Here is a 26745-nt window from a genome sequence, read left to right on the forward strand (position 1 = left end):
ACTTTCAGTTCCCCGGCCACAAGTTCAGCCAAATAAAGAGTTTCATCTCTGACGTGCTGACTGCTGCCTTCGTCGACGTCACGACCACGTGACAATATAAACAAGGTGGAACGGATGAAAAGAAGCTGAAAATTTGGCGTGGCAACGTCGGAATGGCTAGAAAGGGGAACAGTTCGCTTAGCCAAACTTGGGACAAAGGTTGAAGCTGTCTGGCATTTTTGTTAATGCGAAGCACTTAATGGAACCAGGGGCTCTTCGAGCGTATCTATCTATCTATCTATCTATCTATCTATCTATCTATCTATCTATCTATCTATCTATCTATCTATCTATCTATCTATCTATCTATCTATCTATCTATCTATCTATCTATCTATCTATCTATCTATCTATCTATCTATCTATCTATCTATCTATCTATCTATCTATCTATCTATCTATCTATCTATCTATCTATCTATCTATCTATCTATCTATCTATCTATCTACTATCTACGCTGGGGGCTCTCCTGGTCGTCTCCTTAACTTGTGTACACCAAAATTGGCCCAGGAGGATATGAGTGTACAACGAGCGCAGTTTACAGGTCATGACATAAACAGCCTGACATGCTTGTTGCTCACATCATGAACCACCTGCCCCCTGTCACGTGTGATGCATACCCATCTACCACAGCCCCTGCTTTGCGGGTACGTGCCTCAGGTGAAAAACACCAGAACAATGAAAATAGACATAGAAAGGTATTTCAGGCAACATGGATAGCACAAACAGTGCGATATAGGCATGCCGTAGTGAATCACTCCCGATATATTCTCGACGACCTGGCATATGATAAATTTAGGCGCACAGGTATAGTTTTTAGTTTCGCCTCCATGGAAATTCAACCGCCGTGGCTGGGAATCGAACCCCGCCCTGGGGCATAGCAGCTCGGCACCTTAAGTGTTAAGCTACCATGGCGGGTAATGCTGTAGTAAACCTCGCGAGAATTTAACGAGAGAAATACATGTCGCTCGTTATAGTTGGCGATTATACTGTGGCAAACAAACTCCAACAAGCGTGCTGCAACGAGCCTCAGCCAGCAAGCACCCGGCACAGTTCGTAAGCCCACGTATCCACACAACTAAACAACATTCACAAACACATAGATTCGCATCATCTAACCTGGCTCAGAGCCCAGAAATGCGACATACGCATTTCTTCACCGAGTACTTCGAACGCAATCGATCCCCACAAACGTGCTGTCTGCCGAAATATTTCCACTATGACGTGCATCCGAGGAGTGTATGGAGAAGCATGCTTGCATATTCCTATCTCTTCCTTTGCGTCACGAAGCGGCAGTGGTTTACTCTGATTATTATACACTCTGAAGTTACCATTCAAAAACTTATCTGGAAAGCTTTTGTTTTGTTAATTATTTCACTAGGCTGTGTAACCTTCCGTTCGAAATAATGCCCACGTCTCTCAGCCATCCAGTGGAGGGATTATTATTGCAATAGAATACAGAGTAGGACATACCTTAGCTCTCTTCAATGAACATTCACCGGTAAGTCCAGCGCATGTCTTCTCTGGTTATTCTTCTCCGCTGCCTTCGTTTTTATCGCTGGTTCCATTTTCCGGTAATAATGAATGAACTCGCTCTGTGAGCAACATTACAGAGGACGAATGAAAGAAGGGAGGAATTTTGAGGGCTCGTTTCTTTATTTTACGCAACCTTAATGAAAAAAATGAAAACAAGCAGGTAATGAAGCGAAGCTGCGTATAGGGCACATTAATTGTGCTGTTTAACTGTATCGTAGTAATTGTGATATGCACCTGAAGAAAGTAAAGTGGACGAAAAGACAGCTTGCCGCCGCCAGGTACCGAACCTGGAACCTTCGCTTAACACGCCCGATGCTCTACCAATTGAGCTACGGCGGCTGAGCTGGAGGAGCTACAATTGAGCTACCAATTGAGCTACAGGACGAGGGCGAACTGACTATTACGGTTGTTACTTCTTCGTGTTTGAGCTGCGCGCTACAATCCAACGCGCTTTGACCTCTTTTTCTTTAAGTCTGCGGCGCGTGGAGTGACCCCTCCGCGTCTCCTGCCGCGCGGTGGCGTACGACACATCGTTTACTCGGCGTTCCACATCGTGAGTGGGTACAGAAATGGGCCACTTTTTAGGGCGCGGCTGAAGGAAAATCTAGGAGCGTTGCTTTAAAGCCCGCCCATCGGGCAATCTCGCGGGTGATACTACACATACTGAAACACCTCCGAGCTCTGCGTGTCGTTAGCGTTAAATGGTGTACATAATTAGCTCGCCGTTGTTAAGCTAAACAGCCGGTGTCGCGTGGCCGAGTTGTTTTAAGCAGCGCGCTGCGGAGCGAGGGGTGGAAGGATCGAATCCCGGTGGCGCGCTTCGGAAATTTTTTTCGTCTGGTTTATTTTTTTTTGTGGCTTTTATATATATATATATATATATATATATATATATATATATATATATATATATATATATATATATATATATATATATATATATATATACACATATCCGGGACATGATGGCGACTGCAAAAACCCAACGAGAGGGTCCATATAATTGCTATCGCAATAAAACTTCGGGTCCGAGTGAGAACTGAACCCATGCCGTATACGTGGCAAGCAGGTGTTCTACTACAGAGCCACGCTATTCCTTGACACTGCTTCGGGAAAAAACGTTATATGAATAATCGATAAACAGGCAAATAAGATAAATAATAAAAATCTTAGCGTTTGAGTGAGAATCGCACGCAGGCCATCTGCATGGCAAGCAGGTATTCTACCACAGAGGCACACTCTGTGTGGCAGCTGCTTGCAAAGAAAACACTATATGAACGTCACTTGGTCGAAGAAGCCTCCTTTTCGCATGCATTATTGCATGGCAGAAGCGTAGAATCGTGCCGGGCGTCAAAACATGTGAATTGTGCTGCGAGTGGGTGTTTTAAAGGCCCACGCATTAGAAAGCGCTCAGACATATTCAATCATCAGCAACAGCAAAAGCATCAACAAGGTGAACAGCTGCGTAGGTTCGCGTGTTGCCTTACGGACGCGTAGTGGGCCCTTCGTTGAATCGCAAAAGGAATAATTATGTCGTAGTGGGTACTTAATAACTTCAGTTGCAGTAGGCACTGTAGGATACTTAGAAACTGCCAATGTTACGCCTTAGTCCTTCGCTTCCTTACGACACGGTTGAGGCATTTACCGAGAACCGAAGCGAGGCTAGCAAATGAGAAGGCGATACGCACGGGGCTCGATTACGCGAAGCTCAAGCGTCCTCCAAGTTTTTGTGCTTTTTGCATCACACTAAAAGCATTTGTTGCTTGTATGCGAAATTCTTCGAATCTTCTGACATTTGTTTTCCTTTTGTATTTTGGCAGACGAGGCCAGTCTTATCAAGGGTGACATTTGACCCTAGCGAGAACTTCCTGCTCCAGCCGGGCGAGACTGTGCGACAATTCTGCGAAAGAAAGATGCAACCAGACCGAAGCCCCGTGCCACCCACTGCCGCGTTTCCGACGACGATGATGTTCAATGCGAGCAGGAAGGACATACAGCTGCGGCCAGTAATCTGCGTCTTCGATGCCAAGTGAGCCTCAACTTAGAGAAGCTCTATGGCGTAGCGCCGCCTTCGTCCTCACCAAGCGGGCCACGCACGCTTATCAGTCCTTTCCTCATTATTATCTCTGCAAGGAAAACAGAAGTTGATCTAGAAGAATCACGTAAGGCGTAAGAAAGATAACCGAGAATTAGTGAGTGCGGCATAATTTGTTTATTTATTTCAGCATACGGCTGCTTTGGAGGGCTATCGGAAAGGTGGTGAACGTCCAAAAAATGTATGCAGCTGCACTCCACGTGGAAGGTGTAGTAAGCGCGGAGAGAGCAGTGATTCGCCTGCCCTTCAGCGACGCTCGCGTTCACGGGCAAGCAAGCGCTGGCGTTCCAAACGTGCAGCCTGCTCATCGTTTATGGCGGGGAGGAAAACCCTAACCTTTCTTTTAGGGGCGAAGCTCCTTAAGGCGGCACCCGTTCGTCCCTCGTCGTGCCCGTAGTAGTGAGTAACAAGTCTTACCCTTTGACCTCCAAGGGGAGATTTCTCCTGTGCGTTGTTGAACAATAAAAAATTCGCAGCGTGCGCGTTAACTAAAAGCCGAATTCTTCTGTCTCTGTAGAAGTGTAAGTGTTAGCTAAAAGCCGACTTCTTCTGTCTCTCATTCCCATTAGCAGCCATTGTTTACCTCCAAGGTAGTTCCTGGTGCGATTTCTCCTGTGCGTGATTAAACAATAAAAATATTGTTCAAAACGCCGTTGATTGATGAAATAAACCAACGAAAGACGCCAGATGTTTTGTAAAAACAAAACGGAAGAACGCCAGATGTTTCTAAAGCAAAACGAAAAAGACGCCAGCTGCTTAACGAAAGACGCAAGGTGTTTTCTAAAGCAATGGTTTTCTAAACAATGAAAATTCACAGCGTACATGTAAAATTAAAGTGAGCTGCAAGTCGTCATAACTCATCGAACCTTTTGTATAAACGCGCCCGATCTCACGTCGGTGATGATGTACTGGGCAGAATTCACGGAAGATTCACGGTTTACCGATGAACCTCCGCAGCTTCGCCCACTCATCATCATTCACTCCGTGGATATGCTGTTTTTTTACCCCATTCTTTTACTATGCTATATACGGCCGGGCTATACATGGTTTCGCCAGCGTGACGCCATGCATGGCTATGCAATGTGTGACGAAGCCTTGGAGCTGAGTAATTGGTCGCGCTCTCCAGCGCCTTCTAGTGGGTCGTCCTCTTTCGCTTCTCCTGAAAGGAGCTCGCGCTGAGAGTCCGCGCTTGCCTTGACTGTCGCCACTGCACATCGTCGCCGAGTGCCGTAAAAAAAATTACACCATCTCCCGCTGAAGGGGACCATGAGGCGATGCGAAGCCGGGGCACTTGCACGATCGCGTTCCGTTGGCGTTCGTTGGGCATGCTACCGACCTCGCGTCGTGGAACGCGAAGAGGAACGCTACGCGCGTCGTGTCTTCCTTCTAGCCTGGCCGTTAACTGTCACAGGGTGAGCGGGGAACGCGATCGACAGGCGCGCGATAGGGGGGCAGCGTAGGAGAGGAGAGACAGGGGGAGGAGACGCGCATGCGCTGGCGCTCATCGCGGCGTTGCGCAGGAGAGAATTTCGGCATGTGGAGCCCGCATTTCAGACGAGTGGAGAGGGTGAGTGGAGAGGGGAGAGTTGAAGAGGGGGAGTGGAGAGGGCTTGCGCATGCGCAGTAAGGGTGGTCACGCCGCACACCACCACCACCACCGTCACCAGCACTGGTTTGAACTCCGCCATAAGATGCTTTAATTCGCATCTAAACAGCATCTTCCCGAAGGGAACCCTGAGGTGATGCGAAACAACGGGGGAGGGGGGGGGAGTTCCGTTGTTTTAATTGCGCAGACGAAGGTGAAAGGGTAACGAAGGGCTTTATTGAGCAGTTTCTGGTACTTGAGGTGAGGAAGCTCAGGGTCCGCAGCTCGCTTCAAGCGCTTGCGCTCAGCGTCGCGAGCCCTTCGCTGTGCAGCTTTGTCTTCAGTGGACGTAGCGTTGCTGTTAGTTTGTGGGCTGTTGCTGACGCTTGCTTGCACCAACCCACTTACAGACGGGACTGTTTCTTCCACCAGACTTCATCGGACCATCACACTCCATCGGAAGCATCACTGGAGTCAAGCGGAGTGAACCGAAGCAAGCGCTGAACTGAACGCGGACAGTGCTCTACCCGCTTTATATTCACACTTGAAGGAGAGGACACTAAAGGAGGAGAGTAGCGCATGCGCCGCGAGAGCAGAAGCGAGAACGCAGGAGAAGCGCAAGCAGGTCGTAGGAGAGAAGTAGAGAGATTAACTAGCAGCTGTTGGAGAGAGGGAAGGAGGAGAGTTGCGCATGCGCAGTGCGTGTGCGGACGCCGACGACGACGCGGGACATGCCGCCGCTATAAGATGCTTCGCATCTAATAAACACCTTAGGAAATTGGAGGAGAGTGCTGTGCTCCCATTCGATACCCCTGGAGCTTGGATCCCGTATCCTGCCATCTACCATGTCTCAGGACGCCGCTCAGCAAACGCCTCCTCCCAAACCGACCATATGTCCCGGTGTCCCTCGCATCTGCGATCACCTATCTTCACTGGCGCCGATGGCACCGGCGTGGACGACTGGCTCGCAATTTAGGAGCGCGTGAGTGTACCCAACAAATGGGACGAAGCAGGCAAGTTGAGCAACTTGGTAATCTACCTTGCGGGTGTAGCAAGTTTCTGGTACAACCACGCGTCTTAATTTGCGACTTGGTCGGATTTCAAGACCGCCGTCATCAACGCTTTTGGCCGCCCTGCAGTTCGTAAGCTGCAAGCAGAACAGCGCTTACGCAAACGAGCTCAGCAGGCCGGTGAATCATTCACAAGTTATATCGATGACGTCCTCGACTTGTGTAAGAAAGCCAACAGCACCATGTCTCAAAAACCCTTGCACAGTGGCCGAGGTCATAACGCTGAGCGTTCGATGACCCGTTGCTCTTCAGCATGCGACGAAGAGCTTGCTGGCTTGGCGGCATACCTGACCAGGCACGTTGCTGGCAAAAGTCAATCTATTTGTGCGCGAGGAAATTGCACGCCAGTTCTCTCTCCTGGTCTTTTCCCACCCGCCGCACGTTGAACAGTCGTCGACGACCCTTCTTCCACCCCTCAGCCGAGCGATTGAGCAGGAACTTGCGGAGGTCATGTCTGAGTAGCACCAGCAACCGCCAGCTCCTGCGCCACAGAGTTACGCTTAAGTTGTCGCCTGGACCCCCCAAGCAATCCCTGCGGCTGCCCCACTGAGTTACGCCGAAGCCACCGCTAGACCTCCGTCCTTCGAAGCGGGCGTGCCGGCTACGTATGCTGTCATCATCTCTAGGCCCCGACTGCAGACCACCATGCAGTCATTTCAGCAGCCGCCCCGTCATTCGCATCCTGCGACATGGGTGGGACCTGCCCCGGCGAACCGATGGCGCACACCCGACAACCGGCCCATCTGCCTTGCATGCGGTTATGCCGGCCACGTGGCACAACGAATTTTGGCTGCAGCGCGAACTTGGCACAAGGACACGGGAAGGAAGACGACACACGCAGCGCTACCAGCAACAACAATGCTTAGTTTTCCAGGCCCGCACCACCCTAAGTATACCCCTACCTCAACAGCAACCACAGGTCATGTGGTGACGGGCGCATTAAATTTCTGGACCTTATGCTAACGTGTTCGGACAACCAGCTATTCTGGTGTTACGCACCTCGCGCGAATAGTGGACTACTTCTCCTATTGGAAAACCCAGTATGGAAAATCATGTACGGCACTGTCCCAGTGCCATACATGACTATTGGGCCAGTGTGGCGCTGGGTACTGGGACGCTGGCATGCTGCACGAGGCACGCTGGACGCTGGCGCGCTGCACACTGGGACACCCGTTACGGGCCGAAATCAGGCTTTTAAATAGGTTTTAAAAACTGCGGTCATGCCCAAATCGTAATTAGGACTGTAACACGAGCACTGGGACAAAAAACAACACCTAAATAAAACGAGCGTGCGGGAGTTGAACCCACCACCTCGACGCACTGTGCATCCTGAGTGGAATGACGAGAGTCACTGTCTTTTTTCTTCATGTTATACCTACTTCTGGTAGCCAGTATTTTCATTTGTCTTGTTTAGAAACACAGATTTCAGTCTCTTCGAGCTCGCGAGAACCTAACAGAAGATATTAATTTGTTTAGGTGCTGCCTAGGATCAGAACGTCTGTCTGGCACGTTCTGCCGCAAAAAATATTAGCGTAACCGCAGATGTGTTGCGGCGATCGCACTGACTTGCTAAGCATTTAGTCACACCTATGTAGAAAACAATGTTTTTCTGAACTGCATCGTTTTCGTCACCCGTTTCAACATATTTTTCGTCCTCTTTGTTAAGTTCCGCGTAATATACAGCTGCAGTAGTCCACCCTAGCCGAACCAAATGTTAGGCTTAGAGCTGTACTCCGTCTGCCACGCTCGCTGTGAAGAACGTGGATATTCAATTACGAAGAATCTAATAACCGTTGAAATGTAGTTGATACCTGACTGAAGCGAGGCCATATTTGCACCTTCGATTACACAAATCAGAAGTAACGCCGAGATTGAGTGTTACATTGGCTCACTGTTGCCAGTGACGTGCGGCCATGGTGCCGCTTTCAGCGGTACGAGAACATATGGAAGGACTTACTGGTAGAGTAGGTCGATGTTGTTTAACGCTAATGGGATGTTGTGTTGCGAATGGTAAGTTCTTTCGATGCAGTTATATGAACTACATTCACGACCACAGGCGTGCGCAGGGTTCCCCTTCAGGGGGGGGGGGGGCGAAGGTTCGTCGCAGCGCCCCCCTTCCAATCATGTCAATGTGAATGTGTGGGGCTGACTTTGCGGTCCCCCTCTTAAGTGAATAGGTGGCAGCCACCCCACCCCTGCCCCCCCCCCTCCCGTGCGCACGCCTATGTTCACAACACTTGATCACGCACTTCAGCGAAGGCGCGCTCGCTCGACAGATCATTACTGTAGCGTATACGTACGTCCGTCGCTTAACTAAAGCTAAAGCTAGATATGTGTATAACACAGAATAGGATATTTTGAAAATATTTGATAAGTTTTTCTTTCGACTTCTCGCGACCCAATGCCAAATTTTATACGAATTCCACCCAGCGCGCTTAGTTTTTTCCAATGTGCTGCCAGTGTTCCCAGTGCGCGGGCAGACAGTGTACAGCGTGGCCAGTGCCTCCCAGTGGGCTGTAAGACACTGGGCCACTGGGTACAGTATTCCCGACGTCCTTCAGTTCACTGGGCGGCACCGGCCACGCTGTACAGTCTGTACCAGTGCCTCCCAGCGCGCTGTAGTACACTAGGACACATTGTACAGCGTTTCCAGTGCCACCCAGTGCGCTTGGAGGCACTGGAAACGCTGTTTTTTCCTATAGGGACCCTTTCACTCTAACCACTCAAAACTGAACAAGAGGGGCAGTACAGCTGCGTGCCTCAGTAACGCTATAAAAAAGTCCTGCACTCACTTCATGGTCATACCTGATTCAGGTATGACTATGAGGTCACGCAGCAGATTTCACGTCTAAATGAAGACGGTTATCCTGATCATGCGTTGGTGTCGGTAGTAGTAACGAACCTCAAGTAACTCCGTGCACGATCGAGCGATCCTGACCCACAAGGCCTCGGTGCTCCTGAGTACAGGAACACAGCCGTCATTCCATACATTCATAAACTGTTTCATGACATGAAGTAATTGGCCTTACGGGAAAATACAAGGGTAGTTTTCCCTGTTCCCCACAAGCTAGAGAGCCTCTGTTCGATAACAAATCCCTCAAGGACAGAAAAAATAGAATGTGGCATCAAGCATAAACACACATTCATAGATTGTAAGGCTTTCGCCATCTACCGTATCCCGCTGTCATGTGGGAAATACTACGTCGGCCGGACTAGCAGGTGCGCAAACGTGCGGCTAAGGCAGCAAAAAAGCAAGACAAAAAAGCTGCCGCCTGACGGGTTCCTCGCTATCCACATTCAGTCGTGCGGGTGCCGGCCAAACTGTGACCAGCCCACCATTCTGGGTCGTCACAAGGATGATATCACCCGCCTCATCGTAAAAGCGGAGCACATCGACGCTCTTGGTGGTATCTGCGTAAGCAAGCCACCAGTATCATTGTCTTCAAAAGAGTTAAGGTTCCTGCGGAAACGCTGGCATCCTGCTACTATGCGGTTATCATCTGTTATGTTGTTAGATAGGTGATTATCTCGTACATGGCGGTTGTTATCACCACGTGACCTGTGGTTGCTGCTGAGGTAGGGGTATACTTAGGGTGGTGCGGGTCTGGAAAAATAAACATTGTTGTTGCTAGTAGCGCTGCGAGTGTCGTCTTCCTTCTCGTGTCCTTGTGCCAAGTTCGCGCTGCAACCAAAATTCGTCATGACTTAGGAACAAGACCACATCCCAACTCTTGTTCACGTGGCATGTTACTGCCATCGCGTGCTGGTGCCTCCAGTCGCGTCACCCGTCACCAGCCAGTCCGGCCCTGCATTCCACGACCCACCTCCGCCTATGTCGCCTACGTCACGCCCATCTCCATCTACTCGCCGCTCTCCGTCTCCACGACGTCGCTCACAGTCACCGATGCGGCCACGTTCTTTCGCGCGAGAGCAGGAAAACTAGTCGTTGCAGTCCATGAGTCACGGGCTGCGACGCTATCGAACTGTGAAAACCTCTGCGAAGTCGATCGAATATCATAGACGTGTTTGTGGACGGTGTTCGCGCATTTGCCCTTTCAAAACTGGAGCCGCCGTATCCGTTATAGACGCAAAACGTAGCCGCTTACTCCAGAAAGTGACGACATCCCTTTCTGGGATGTCCCTCCGTACTGCCAGCTCCCAGAGAATTACGCCTACAGCAGTATGCACTGCTCGCGTCGTCATTCAGGACGTTCTGTACGGCGACGAGTTCTTCATAAATGCTGCATGCTCTCGCGACGTCATCCTGGGATGGGATTTTCTCTCCCGCCACAATGCCGTAATTTATTGCGCACCAGCCGCAATAGAACTCTCACCGTTCTCACATTTGACGCCGGCAGACAGTCCGTCCGCACTGACCAAGCGCCTCGTCAAAGACTATAGCAAAGTGCCTACAAACTCGTCAACGGTTGCGCCGCTCTACTGCGCCGGTCTCTCCGATACCATTGCACTCCTTTTGCCATCTGACCGCGTTTGCACTATGAACTTTCGCGAGCGTGCAAGTCACTCAGGGCAGCACCGCTATTTTTGTTACCAACCCATTTCCGCACATTGTTACGTTGGTGCGAGGGGAATATCTCGGCAGAGTGGATCCCCTCGAAGACGCAGAAGTTCTGGACGCAACCGATGACTCGCGCTGTACCAGTTCCCGTACCATTAGTGCTGTTTCCACGTCTGATTCATCACCCGCTGATGTATTTGGTCCCTCCATTGCTGACAACCTTACGTGGGTCCAGCGGTCCCAGCTTCTGTGCCTGTTGGAAGGACTTCGTTCTTCTTTCGATGTCGGGCAAACGTCTCTCGACCACATGTCCGCTGTTACGCATCGCTTCGGCACTGGCGTCCAGCCACCACTGCGGCAAGGTCCATATTGCGTGTCTCCCGCAGAGCGTCGTGTAATTAATGAGCAAGTCCACGATATGCTTCAACGCGATGTTATTCGACCCTCGGACAGCCCATAGGCGTCTCCTGTTCTCGTTGCGACAAAGGACGGTTCTACGCGGTTCTGTGTGGACTGCCGCGAATCAACGACGTGATTGACAGCCTCCAAGGAGCAGAATTCGTTTCATCTCTGGATTGGCACGCGGGGTACTGGCAAGTACCCATGGCTGATGACGCTCGACCGAAGACAGCGTTTGCCACGCCCGACGGCTTGTACGAGTTCAACATCATGCCGTATGGTCTGTGTAATGCGTCCGCGACCTTCGAGCGCATGATGGATACCGTTCTGCGCAACTTGACAAGGCACACGTGCTTCTGTTAACTGGACGACGTCTTCGTTTTCGCTCCGGACTTCTCCACGCATCTTCAACGTCTGCGGCATGTTTTGACGCGTTTGAGCAACGCCGGCCTCTAACTGAATCTGAAGAAGTGCCGATTTGCAGCACGGCAGCTGACAATTCTATGCTACGTCGTGTCCAAGGACGAAATCCTTCCCGGTCCTGCCAAACTTCGTGCCGTGGCCAAATTTCCCAAACCTACGTCCGTCATAGAACTGCGCATTTTCGTAGGACTCTGCTCACATTTTCTACGCTTCATACGCAACTTTTCCACCATCATATCACCGCTGACGATGCTCCTTGGAAGTAACGGGCTCCTAAATTCGTGGTCGTCCTAGTGCGACGACGCGTTCGCAAAGCTCCGTCATTTGTTGACGTCTCCTCCCATACTACGCCACTACGACCCTACGGCCCCAACGGAGGTACACACGGACGCCAGCGGTGTAGGCCTCGGCGCGTTTCTTGCGCAGCGCAAACCACGGTTCCCCGAATATGTCGTGGCATGCGCAAGTCGTACGCTTACTAGAGCCGAGACCAATTACACTGTCACGGAAAAAGAGTGTCTGGTGATCATCTGGGCCCTTACAAAGTTCCGACCTTGTTTGTGTGGTCGCCCATTTGATGTCGTCACCGACCATCATGCACTATGCTGGCTGTCGTCATTGAAGGATCCCTCAGGCCGTCTCGCCCGCTGGGCACTTCGCCTGCAAGACTACGACATCCGCGTGCTGTACCGCAATGGACGCCAGCATGCTGACGCCGACGCCCTCTCGTGCTCCCCCCTGCCTGAAGGCAATGCCTCCTGCTCAGTATCTAACATTACTGTTTCTTCCATCGACGTTCACACCACTGCTACCGAACAGCGCAAGCATAAATGGATCGCCTCGCTGAAAGACTTGCCCACTGATTCGTCGGCAACACCAACCACTCGCGCGTTGCGTCGTGAAGCCAACGATTTCGCCATTAATGACGACCTACTGCACCGACGCAATTACAACGCCGACGGCCGCCAGAGGCTACTCGTGATACCCAGCAGTCCGCATTCTGAAATATGCGAGTCATTCCACTCTGATCCGCAATGCGCGCATTCTGGGGTATCCGAAACTTACCACCGCATTCGACAACGATACTTCTGGCGAGGGATGTAAGTACATGTACCGCTACATGGGGAAGTTCTTTCGCTCCTGCCTCGATTGCCAACGCCGAAACCCTTCAACACACGTGTCACCAGCCGGTCTACAACAATTACCTTGACCTAGCCGTCCGTTTGGGCGCGTGGGCATCGATTTGTACAGACCACTTCCTCTGACTTCGGCTGGAAACCGCTGGGCCATCGTCGCTGTTGACCATCTAACGCCATGGGCCGAAACCGCCGCCCTCCCAGAGGCTACAGGGCGTGATGTTCCCTCCTTCCTGCTACACCGATTCATACTGCGTCACGGTCCACCCCAGGAGCTTCTCAGCGATCGAAGCCGTGTCTTCTTGTCGGAAGTCGTCAAAGCCATCCTCAAAAAGTGCCGTGCTGTTCATTGGAAAACTACTGCTTACCATCCGCAGACGAATGGCCTAACCGAACACTTTAAGCGCAAGCTCGGCGACATGCTCTCATTGTAGGTCGCCGCCTATCACACAAATTGGGATGCCGTTCAGCCCTTCGCCAACTACGCCTATAATACCGCCCCTCAGAGCACAACTGGGTTTTGATCCTTCTTGTTGTACTGAAGGCACCCATCGCACACCATCGACAGGATACTTCCATACAAGCCTGATCAATCTGAGTGTGCGCCTATTTCTGACACAGCCAGGCTTGCTGAAGGGTGTCGCCAGTTTGCCAAGACCTTTACAACGCATGGACAAGAGCGGCAGAAGAGCATTCGTGGTGGCACCACCACTTCTTTGCCCACAGTCCTCCGTGGGACGCTCGTATGGCTCTCGGTCCCTGCCACTGCGACTGGCCTCTCTTCAATACTCGCGCCGAAATACGAAGGCCCCTACCGCGTCGTGGAGTGCACATCCCCGGTAAACTACCTTATCGAACCTATCGAGCAATCTACGGACATGCGCCGTCGAGGGCGCGACATTCTCCACGTCGAGCGCCTCCAGGCCTACTAAGCCCGCTCATATGGACAAGCCGTTATGTCGCCGGGCGGCTCCCTTTTCGTACCCAGGCTAATTTCGTACCCAGGCTGTGTAATGGGTCGCTCTCTCCAGCGCCTTCTAGTGGGTCGTCTTCTTTGGCTCCTCCTGAAAGGACGCCGCTCGCGCTGAGAGTGTGCTTTGCCTTGACTGTCGCCATTGCGCATTGTCGCCGAGTGCCGCAAAATAAACACCTTAACAAATGCATTACCCTCTTCATTCCTTTTTTCTCCTCGCCACCCTCATTTCTCTTTCCTTGACTCTTATCATACCTAACCATACATTATTTTATCTGCGTGACGCCATACGTGGCTATACTATGCTTTACCCAATCCCTTCATTTCCTTCTTCGTAACCTTCACTTCCTTTTGTAGCCGCCTTGCTATGCATGGTTATGCTATAGATGGCTGTGCTATACATGATTTTTTCTGCGTAAGGCCATACATGGCTGTGCCACGCTTTGCCCTCTCCTTACCTCCTTTCCCTCCTCCTCACCCTCACTCATTTTTACCACTCCTTGCTATACTTTACAGTACATGGTACTGCTATAGATATCTATGCTATATATGGTTTTGCCTGCATGACGCCAAGCGACGACATGAGATGACAGCAAACGACAGCCCTGATCCCTACAGTGCTCCGCAGTTAAAATGTATTGCCAAACAATATAGGCTGTACTGAACATAAATGTTAACATTGTATATCGCTGACCATTCATGATAATTCACGGTGATCTGTCGAGTCAAAATGGCTTTTAGTAATTATGACCATGAGTGCAAGAGTTAGTTACTGCATGCTTGATCTATAATTTATAGGAGAGCCGTAACATGCGTGCACTTTAAAAACAGCACCGCGTGCGCGTTAAGTGTAAACGCGACATTCGCCAAGATAGCCTGCCCACGGATTCATTACAATGGGCAGATCAAGATGACTTGTCTAATGCACCAACCTGACGGCCACGCTGGCGTTCGCAGGTATTGGCGGCTTCAGGACACGTACCTGCCCGCTCTTCTGCCGCTGTACTACTGCTCTGCGATTGTCTTGTACGGCTACGCCATTGACGACTACAAGAGCGTGATCGTGTGGAAATACCCGACGGCCAAGCGCTACGTGGACGCCGTGCGCAGCATGAAGGTTGGACGTCAACTCTTGCACCGCGGCAACGACATACCTGTGTACTTCGCGGTGGGAGGAGCGCGGGAAGACAGCGCCAACTTGTCGAAAGTGGCCGCGAACATCATGGCCCGGCAGCATTTGGCAGAATTTGTGCACCGCGAGGTCAAGAACCTCTCCCCGCTATGGGCGGTAAGCATCACCATGTGTATATTGGTATTCAATTTAAGTTGAACGAATATACTCTCTCCTATGACTCGCACTCCCAGATATGAACAGTGGAAACAGATTTGAAAAAAGATTCCCGCGTATTACACTCTCTTTGCATGGCTATAAAACGTTGCCATTAAGGCAATATGCACCCCGCGATTTGCGTGTTTCATCTCGCCTTCGGCACCAAATTTTCTTTAATTTTTTGTATTGCTTGTACGCGAGAACATACTAAATCCTAGGTGCGTTGATGTTTCAAAACAACCAGTGATTACGGGAAACCTTACTGTGATGTGGTCGATCTGGAACTGACGTTGTTTATTGACGTCTTTTCACTCGGGAGTGCTTCAGCCATAAGTATATGATAACTGCGATGCGTTAAAAAAACCCAATTGATAACCTGCATAAAAAAAAACACAGGATCCCTCATGCATTCGCCTAAGAGGACTTGAAGGCGAAAGCCATCTTCTTTTCGTCCCTCTCAGTCAATGGGAGGAGCGTGCGAAGACAGCGACGAAGGCTACTAATCCTCCCCCGCCCCCCTCCGGAAGCTTTCCGCACCTCAGCTAGTTTTGCGCTGCCTCCGTGATCGGCCCACCTTCGACCAAACGAGATGTAATTTGATGACGTAATGGTGACGTCACAAATTTTTCCTATCTGTGACTTGATTATTACGTCATTTGGCGACGCTATCACGTCATGATGATTTTTTGCATCACTCGGGTTGACACCCCCGACACAAGACGCCGACGGGCAAGTTTTGTGTTTCAGAGGCATCTAGGGCTGCTGCCTTAATAATGTGAGTATATGTGAAATATTTTCAAACACAAACCGCCTTCGTGTAGCAAGGATTTGCGTGGAAAAATCGTCGCCACTGTCCAAACATACATGCATGTCTCTGTCAAGCTCTTTTCTTGGCACAAAGCAAAATCGAAACAGCCAACGCACTGCGCTCAAGTGTTGCATTACGTAGTACCATAATCGTCGATACATTTCGCTTACGTTTTGCTTAGTAGCATTTAATACAATTTTTTTAACTGTTGCAGGTCAGCCCATTGGCGCCTTTAGCGTTGGCCTTAGTATCGTTAATGGACAGCTGATTCGTGATTATTTCACGCAGGGAGTAAATGTGGACTGGAACCATCCAGGAGACCAATGCAGCCCCGGCACCACGAGCAACCTCTTCCTTGACTTCATCAAAGAGTTAAAGAACCACAATATTAGCGTCATGATCAGCATTTCACCGGTGAAGTCGCGGCTGACTGCCTACAGCCTGGGCACGGTCGCCGGGATGGTCGATTACATCATCATCAAGACGCACACGCACGTCCTGTCCCCATCGATGTTCAATGTCGTCAGGTGCAGTGGAGACCAAAGCGCCGCTGATGACGTCTATACCACGGCGCTCAGCGCCCTGACCACCTTTGAAGACAAGTCACGTCTGGGATACAGCATTTCGGTACGCGAAGCGGTACATGTCTGATTGCTGAACGAGTTCACCCTTTGTGGGTTCAACTACATTTGTCTCATTTAACAGAAAATGCTTCGGTGGATTATCTATGTCACCAGGGCTCCGTGTATTCGAAAAAATTGTTGTATTCGGTAAACTAGAAAAAAGTCCGATAAACACTATGTCATTTATGACCTCTAGAAACGTTGCAGAACTACTGCGGTAGTGCCAATGATCATCATCATTTATTTACCCTTAAAGGCCCTTTTCAGGGTATTACATAAGGGGGGGACAAAAGCATCAATAACAGCATGGTCATTATTACATAAGGGGGGACAAGCGCATCAATAACAGCATGATCATTATTACGCAATGCTAGAAAATAAAAAAAATAAAAAATATGTTTGCAAAATACAGAATACATGATTACAACCTCAAAAGCGAAGCAAATACAGTGCAATAGGCAGAACAAGTGGCATAAATGCCTTTACAAAAAGAATAGTACATGAAATAACACTGTGATGGTGGCAGATTAAGAGTTGAGAAAACATGAAAGTATGTGTCTAAATTTATTGGAGTCTTGCTCATTTACTATTTGTTCGGGCAATGCGTTCCATAGCTCAATAGCAGTTGGTAGGAAGGATTTGTTGAAAGCTTTAGTGGTACCATGTAAGCGTTGAACACTGAGGTTATTAAACAGACGGTGTGAAGTGCGGTTGGGCGGAAGAAAAAATGGTGTCTCTGAGGTGAGGGAATTTATAATACAGTTTGTGGAAAAGGGAAAGTTGTGAAATCTTACGGCGAAGAGATAGACTAGGTATGCTGAGGGAAGATTTGATGGAAGTGATACTAGTGTGCCAATCATAGTTTGAAGCAATAAAACGTACCGCACGATTCTGTACTGCATCGAGTGAGTCAATAAGACAAGTCTGGTGAGGGTTCCAAATCGCTGAGGCATACTCAAGTTTTGTCCGAATGAACGTTTCGTAAGCGAGTTTGCGGACAGGGATTGGGGATAGAAAGAGTGATCGCTTGAGGAGGCCAAGCGACACTTGAGCTACACTTGAGATACACTTGAGCAAATACGCGGCGCTCATTAAACTCGCTACAAAATCAAAAGGCGTGCTTTTTCAGCAAGAAGAACAAAAACCAGATCGTCCATGGATATATTGACAAAGGAACTTCCGTGATAGAGATAGTACCTGGGTTAAAAGTTCAGGTGTCATTTTGAACATGTCGACATTATTGCCAATAAACTTGCTCGAGTTACAGGAATATTAACATAATTAGGCCTCCTGTTACCATTACGAGTGAAGTTCTTACTTTATAGTTATCTTTTTCTATCCCATATGAAATATTGCCATCTCGTATGGGGCAACACAACCAGCTCAAACATCAACATTCTATTCCTGTTGCAAAATAACGCCGTTCGTTCGACTTCAGGTGATCCATTCGATGCCCACACTGATTCTGTTTTGAACGAGTTAGATATCATGCCACTGTACAATACAATTTTGCTATTACAGTTTTTGACAAAAAGATATATTAGCATGAGTTTTCTAAAGCATTTGTCATGGCTAACATTCAGTCCGAGCACTTTCAGTACACGTCACAGAAAAACCTGGTATGTTCCAGAGTTATGGACAAATTATGGAAACCAAATGCTGCATCATGCCTTGCCACCTTTACTTAACTCTCTTCATTAATTGCCATATTTACTCCCTCTAAGGATGCGCATGTGCCGGTCATTCATACTCTTATTTATTTGCCTAACTTGTGTTTTTGATTAACATGCATTTTATGTTGATTGTGTGTGATCGCGCGTTTCCAGACTTTGTGTCTCCATGAGTGCGATGTTTAAGATACAAGTGCTTCTACGTTATCTCTATTTTACCATTCTTTTCCTGAAACTTGCAAGAAACACATTATTTTGGATTCAAGTCAATTAATTTTACCCACGTTTTTATATGCACCTGATTTTTTCTCTGTACATTAAACTGTTTATGCGCTGCATTTTTGCCTTTGCAAGTTTGCTGCCTGCTGCGAGAAAGGGACACAGACCTAGTCAAGCCGTTATGTGGCATTTTGTCTCCGTTCCTGTTAGCTGTACCTTGTACAGGTGCGAAATAATGTTCAAATGAAGCTCAGACACTCGCCGGTAAAATTTTTGGCAATCCTATAAACTCCGACTTTAACGCCCAAAATAGCCCTGTTTCGCTCTTTATCGAAATAGCATGTTCTAGGCGGTCATTGAAACACCGGCCGATTTGGCCAATATAAACTCGTCGACAGTATCTCGTAGACCGAACCCATCGCACATTTATAAAAGGCCTGTCGCGCACAGAGCGAGAGACGTCAACGTATCTAGGGCCGCCGGTTGTAATACAACACAGAGGTGTTTTGTATTCAAGTATTTTTGCTTGTGTGTCCTATGTGTTTGTGCGTTCAAGTGTCCCAGACAACTAAATCCTCTTTGTGTGTTCTCATATTTCCGTGTTCAGATATTTTTTCATGTAAGACATGATAGCATTGAGGATATTGAGAGTAAAGCAAAAAGTCACAGTTTCTCCGCAAGGGCGAAGCAATGAATGCGATAGCAAGAAAAGAGGCCCGTGATGGACGCGCTGCTACGCTGCATAAACGTCTGTCCCCGGCAGCAACTATACTTGGGGACTACTTTTCTTGGCAATGAAGCGAAGGCTACAGAGCCACAATGCACGTATCCTACTGCTAATGCATGTAGTCCCACAATTGCGTCCGTATTTTCTGAGTGAGATATATAAAATACTCCTTCATTTTCTACATGCAGCTTTTTCAGACGGAGCCTAGCGCTCACAAGCGAGATATTTGTATTTCTTTTACTTTATACGCTGTGACTATGCATTTTTGCGTGCGTGAAAAAAGGCACGCCTCTTACCCGTACCTTAGACGCTAAGCAGAGTTTGCGTCGAAATGCAACGCTAGCCACCACTTTCACCGGCGTTACGAGACACGCGCCGAACCGGATTACTGCGTACCAGTACATGTGCAGACGCTCCGCCCCGTAGCTTTTCCTTCATTGCCAAGAAGAGTTGTCCGCGAGCAGACAGTGGAAGGGCAAGGTTCTCCCTGCGCAAATATTAGAAGAAGCGAGCGAGCTGGCCGACGACATTTAAATGCGCCCGGAGCCTTCTTGTGCGCGTCGAGGCACGGAGGCATGCACATGAAGGCTCCCTACGCCCGTTGCGCTGTACACACTAATTCAAGCCATATACGTCTCAAAATATTTTTAGGAGCTTGCTCCCCAAGCTTCTTATGCTCACGCCTTGTCCTCACCTACGTGACCGTCGGCGCGGCGGCACACACCACGTAGCGCAGCTGCGCTCTCTCTGGTGATTTCAAGAATGCTCACTAGATGGCGCCGCCGCTCAAGGCGGCGCACACCACGCTCGGCGGAAGCGCGACTGCTCGAGGGCCGCACCTCTCGTTTCGCTGGCTTCCTTTCTCTTCTCCGGGAGCTCACTAAGTGAACACTCTTCGTTGCCGCTCCGCAGCATGAACGGCAGCAGCGCGACGGGTTCGGAACGCAGCAGCAGCTCGGGAAGATCTCGCCTTGCCAATAACCAGCCGACACATGATATCACGTTACGCTCTCCGATGCGTATCGTACGACTGCAAACGTCCCACCACCATCAGGGGCACCTGTATCGATGTTGCCTTCTCGAACTTTCCATTCCGTCCCTTCATCGATGATCCCTTGGCAACACACTTCACCGATCATAAAGCCATCATCTTTAAAGGAGAACGAGTCTCCAGAGCTCATCGAGGGACGCCCTTCTTGTACTTTGTAAAAGTACATCTCTTGTGTATATATAATGCTTATAGTTCATCAAAATGTATAGATACTTCATCGAGATGTATATAGTGCATCCAACCGTAAATTAATAAACATTGTGGATGTAATGTATGTATAACAACGTTGTATAACAACATGGTAGAGGAATGTGCACGGAGCATTCGCGGGTTACCCGATCATCTCCGAACAAGCTCCTCTAACATCACTCACTTCGTGGATATGGCGGTGAATTTTTTTGGCTACAGTAAAACTTCCTGGCGATCATTTAATACAAAATGTTACATTACACTGAATGACGCATTTCTATGAAAAGATCTGCAATATGGGCCATATTGGCCATATTTAAGGCCGCATTATTTTAAGTGAAAAGTCTACTATAGTTTTCTAGGCAAGATTTTCTCCTAGCATAACTTAGAAAGAAGAGATTTTTTGAAAACGCGTTTTACGAGCCATAGTTTTGAGCTTTCCGGAAAACTTCACATGCAGTTTGCGGCACTGAAAAATTTTTTTCGCCAGAAATATTTAGGTGGAAGACTTTTTGCTTTGTATAGATAGTCCTCGATTTTTTTTCCATTCAAATCGCAGATGGTCCAGCGCTAAGTCAGGGACAGTTGGCATGGAATGACGCATTTCACAATCTCGACGGGCTTTTGCCGTCGCCATCATGTTCGGTGTGAAGTCGAAATAGATAGCATCCCCCCGCGCATCGTATGTTCTACCTGCGAGTAAAAGCGCGCCGGAGTAAGGGAGGGGCGGGGGAAGCTGCGACGCTCGAGCATCAAGTGTGAACTCTGACCATAAGGGCGCTATCTCAGCAGACATCGCCAAACGTATGCTCTTCCAAGTGCTGTACTCTCAACGCGAAGCGTTGAGACAAAAGACTGCACGAAAAGTGGTTCTCTACCTGAGTGGCCGTATTCCCTCCCACCAGCGTTTTACGGCGCACCTGTTAAAGCCGAGCTCAAACGGGCGAAGTGTTGTCCAGCAGATAAGTTTGAACTGCGCGAAGAAGACAACACGTAGTATACAACCACAGAAACGCGCGCGCGCGCACACACACACACACACACACACACACACACACACACACACACACACACACACACACACACACACACACACACACACACACACACACACACACACACACACACACACACACACACACACACACACACACACATGTTGTTGGGCTAGTTCGTTCATATATTCAGCAGACAAGTTTTATAAAGTTGAACACTGGGCGTGTTCGCAAAACATCACTGTAGATTCTATAGCGCAACTAATCGACGCGGCAGAAGAAAGAGCACGCACGACAGAGCGCTAACGTTCGACAATCAGTTATATTCTCTGGAATACTGAACAATGAGCGGGGAGAGAGCGAGCGACCGAAGATAAACAGGAAATAGCAACCAAAATTTCATAAAGTGATCTTCCACCAATGCCAAGCCGCCTACTAGCAATCACTTTACTGAGATGAAGCGAAATGATGAAAAATAATGCACACTTCTTCTACTTTTGACGTTAGGAAATTTATTTCGTTTCGCTCAGGTCCACTGACGACACGCTTACGCACAAGTCGCCGAGGTGCGCAATTTCAGCTGCTTCAATTATCTCGCGTGTCAGTTTTTGGCCGCTTTTTCTTACAATGTCACAGTTTTCAAAGAATGGTTGGCAGCCGAAACCTCTGCAGTGGATACCAAGGGGTCCAGCGATTAGGGTAAAGCGGGGCAAAAGGCGACAAAAATGTGAAAACAGTGAATATCTTTCTTTTTATTTCACTCGTTACCATAAAATATCAACACAGGAACTTTCTTTGGGTACAAGGTACGTGCTACATAAATATGGCCATGCTGCGACGGTTCAAAACATTATTTAAAAAAGAAACAAAAAATGCACCACATGTCTCATTTTGCTTCAACCTGCGGGGCAAAACGAGACGCTGCGTGAGGCAGAACGAGAAAGCATGAAAAAATATTATCCTTTCAGTTCTTGCAGTAGAAGCACTTCAAATTCACTCCGTGGGTAGCCGCACAGTCTTCATGCGCCCAGTCTTTGCACTCCAGGCATTGAATCCACACAGAACCCGGCGCTGTGCTGCTCCGAAACTCCTGAAAAGCATTCAGTGCTTTTTTCATGTCGTTTTCCTCCCAGGAAACCCTAAGTGATATTCTCTTGTACGTCCGCACCATCCTTAACAAAAAATATCATATATAATGAGCGTAAGTAAATGGTTCACTCAATAAGACACTCTCTAAGGCAATTCAATGCCTTTTTGTCGCGTTTTGCCCCTCTCAAATGCCCGAATTAAAAAAAAACTTCCCCTTTGGCCCACAGCACCAAATAAACTAAACTTTTGGTGGAATGTAGCTAGTAGTATGAAGTAACAACATAAATACTTACATTGTTGTACTGATGCCGGAGTAGCTTCATGCACGGATCCGAAAATTTGGCCGAGCAGAATTTTGCCCCTTTTTGGCGGGTCACGAACACACTGACATCGGCCGCGAAATAGAGAAATAAAGAAAATGTACTTTTTTGTATTAGCTATAGAGGGCGGCAAAATCAAAATGTCGCATTTTGCCCCGCATCTCATTTTGCCCCGCCTTACCCTACTTGTCTTACTTTGTAATCATGCTCCTTTAACCGCCTTTACGATGTTAAATCAGGTAATACCACGCATAACTTGCAGAGCTACACAAGATTGAACCCACAAGAGTTAGCTGCTAGCCTTTCTTTGTATACCATTACAATTTGTTGCTGTCGCATTCGTTTCTTCGCCCTTGCGGTGAAACTGTGGTTTTCTGCGCGTAACCTATATTTTTTTGTTGATGCTGTACAATGGAACCACGGACACATAAACACGTAGACTAACGCAGAAGAGAACTGTAACTGGACTGCGGTCGCAGGTGGCTCCGGAGACGTTCATAGCCCCGGCCGCCCAGCTGGGTGCTCCTGTCCTGGGTACTACGCAGTGGGATAACCACACGCGTCAACCCGGCAGGACAAGCTATGCGTCCGTGTGCCAAAAGCCAGTCATCAGAACTCACTCGCACCCGCTGTGCCTCATGGTCGCCCGCCCAAGAGATAACCATACTGTGCACGTAAGCGACCTTGATGTATACGATGGAAGTGCGTGAACGCGCATACATACATACATACATACATACATACATACATACATACATACATACATACATACATACATACATACATACATACATACATACATACATACATACATACATACATACATACAGTCCGGTCCACTATTCAAGGAAAGACTCAGCTTGGTTTTTGGCATGGACAATCGCTGAGAAATGGTGCAAGGACACGAAGACTGACTCTTTATGCATAAAGGTGTGACTAATTGATAATATCAGATGATCTTTTACAGATACGTGTACGGAAATTGTTTAGTAATGTTGCCTTTTATACAGGCTCACTGTAGCGGAACTTACACGTACGCTACAGACAGTGACGGTCCACGTTTAATAACATTACTAGTGCTGTGGCTCTCGCTTGACCGGTCATTTGTGGACATGTACCTGTAGAAGGACTGTCAATACACCGAACACATATCTGCTATACAAATGCTGATGCAGCCAATCATCAGACATTTGGTGCGGGCGGTCGCAGATTTGGAGTATGGAAAAATTTGTTTGCATTCTATACGCTCGTGCGTTTTTATACCGCAGTGCACACCTAGTCGTACGCGAACACGTGCGATGTGTAGATTCGGAAAAACCGATGGAATTAATGCTGCAAACGCGAATATATGAAGCAATGACCTTTTAGACTCGTTGTTCCTTTCAACGTACTGGACAGGATGTGTTCAATTGGACTGGAATACATAGTGCGCAAAACGCCCGATGATAATTGAAATGTGTAGGCGAATATAGCAGCTGTATACTCTAGGAAATGAATTACAGGTACAGAGGAATACCTAGAAACCGCGGATGCCATCAAAAATAAACACAAATAATATTGCGGTTTCTCTTGCTATCGCAGAGGTCTTGAAGGCGAAAGCCCTAGCGCCGATGACATAATGGTTGGCGCGTAGGCGTATTTCGTTTTTCCTGTTCTTTAATTGCGTCTTAGACAAATCGATTGGCCTGGCTGCCTCTTACACCTGCATCCCGTCACCCCATTGGCGCCTGCTAACGGGTGTCTGCATGCGCGTAGCCCCCTTTTTACAGCGAAAGCTGGTACGAGATCACTACAGCCGATTGTTGTGGCGTAGTTGTCCACCGCCACTTCTGCCGGTGCTCGTAATCACTAGCGCGCACAATGAGCAAAAAATTACACCATCTCCCGCTAAAGGCAACCATGTGTGGATGCGAAGCAGCGGGGAGGTGGTTCGCTTGAGCGGGAGATGGTGTAATTATTTTTAGGAACTGGCTCGCCAGGTTCTTAAGCTGGGGCGAAGTCCCACGCCGTAAGCTGCATCCATCTATTCAAAGCGTTGTGGAACGCGAAGAGGAACGCTACGCGCGTCGTGTCTTCCCTCTAGCCTGGCCGTTATTTCCCACAGGGCGAGCGGGAAACGCGGTCGGCAGGCGCGCGAGAAGGGAGCGCAGGAGAGGGGAAATAGGGGGAGGGGACGCGCATGCGCTGGCGTTGCGCGTCCCCTCCCCCTATCACGGCGTGTCCCCTCCCCTTATCACGGCGTTGCGCAGGAGAGAATGAGGCGCGCGAGCGGGAGGAGCGTAGGAGAGTAGAGCAGAGAGAGTAGAAGCATGCACAGTGGAGCGCGAACGCCACCGCCGGACACAGCCCCGAGCAAAAGCTGCTTCGCATCTAAAAAGGGTATGCAAGCAGGAGAGGGGTTTAACTCTGCGTGGCAGTCAAGTACGCTATCACAGAGCCACGCCGGTGCTTGAAACTCGTTCGCAAAGAAGACCCTTTACAGGGTTCACATCGGGCATGGAATAGCGTTGGCAGATCTAATATAGCGTGGTAGAAGGGTAAAATAACAACCAGGGCGCCACACAATGAAAATGGCGTAACGAATGGGGGGTTTAAAGCTTCACACCCATTACAAAGGGCTCAGCCGTAATTCTTGATCTTCATCAGCCGCAGCGTCAAGAATGTGCACGTTTTGCATTACAGATCTGTAGCGGTTACCTCGCTTCTCCGCCGATTGGTGAATAGTGTCATTGTGGGTGTTTTTCTACTTCGCAAAATCAAATTATGCTGATTTATGGCCTAGTGGGTACCTTGGAAGAGCACTTATAATAGTCGCTCGAAGAGAGTCTACAACGGGCTCTAGAAAGGTCGCTGCTCCAGCTTTCGCGGTAACTTTGTTGCGTGTTCTGCTAAGGCATGGCGCTTTTTTTATACACAACCTGGCGCCAAAGCCTCTGGGAAGCTTTTCAATGACGCTTGCGGCGCCGCCATCACGTGACTAATCTGCCGTTTGCGTTTTCTCGTCGTCAGCCATATAAGCGTATCGCCTTGCTATCTCTTGTCGTTGTTAGGCAAACAGGCTATGCACAAAGTGGTACACGTCCAGCGTGCACCTGTCCTACCGGTGTAATGCATTGGTACGCTTCAATTTACACAACCATACAAGATGGGGAGGGGAACGTACTGGGCTACGAAAATAGAGAATAATTCTGTAAAAGAGAAGTTTCGGTGCATGAGTGTTGTTCGTGTTGCATGTTTTACAATCTGCCATGACCGTAACAAAGTGGGATTTTGGATCCTGGCGTTCTACGTGCCCAACCAGCTAAATAACTATGAAGCGCGCCTTAGTGGGTAACTCCAGGTCAATATCGACCACTCGGTGTTTCCTAAGGAGCAAATCTTAGTACGCCGACGCTCTTGCATTTCCCCCCATTCAAACTGCGGCCACCGTGGCCGGGAAGCGAACCCGCGTCTTCGAGTTTAGTAGCGCGACAGTTACCTCCTAAGCTACTACAGTAGGTAGATCCGGTGCTGTGTCGTTGTATTCGGGGAAAGAGAGCCTTGAAAATGTGCTAATGCAAAGGTGCTGTCAAAATGATGTTGTTTACGGAGACGCATCCGCTATTTGATGAAACTGAATGACTTGGCAGATGTACAGCAGGGATGAGGATACCTCAGTGGTGCGACGTATGGCCGGGATTTTTAGTAGCGTATGGTCGCAGATATCCATGTCGTATTCCTTGCTAAGGTAAATGCATAGCGCTGAGATAAAATGCTCTGATGACGTTTGTCCAGGTGGCAACGTTCTCAGATGAGCGGGCACTGATGGAACGCATGAACCTGACGTACTCGAACGAGATGGCCATGGCACCAGTGGCGGTATTCGACATCGACCTCGACGACTTTACCGGAACGTGCGGGAACGGCATTTCCCCGCTCATACGAGCTGTGGCAACCGGTCCCGGTTGA

At 48.8% G+C, this 26745-nt stretch overlaps 1 protein-coding gene across 1 annotated transcript; it reads left to right on the top strand.

Annotated features, from left to right (window-relative positions):
* Positions 1 to 606: 606 nt before the first annotated feature.
* On the top strand, positions 607 to 26745 carry LOC119403585 (probable chitinase 10). The gene is made up of 6 exons (XM_037670511.1): positions 607 to 687; positions 3397 to 3605; positions 14734 to 15064; positions 16203 to 16541; positions 23277 to 23471; positions 26572 to 26745. Exons 1-6 carry the CDS (start codon positions 607 to 609, stop codon positions 26743 to 26745), a joined length of 1329 nt encoding a protein of 442 aa, XP_037526439.1.

This window comes from Rhipicephalus sanguineus, chromosome 8 (assembly GCF_013339695.2).
Source record: "Rhipicephalus sanguineus isolate Rsan-2018 chromosome 8, BIME_Rsan_1.4, whole genome shotgun sequence".
NCBI lineage: Eukaryota > Metazoa > Arthropoda > Arachnida > Ixodida > Ixodidae > Rhipicephalus > Rhipicephalus sanguineus.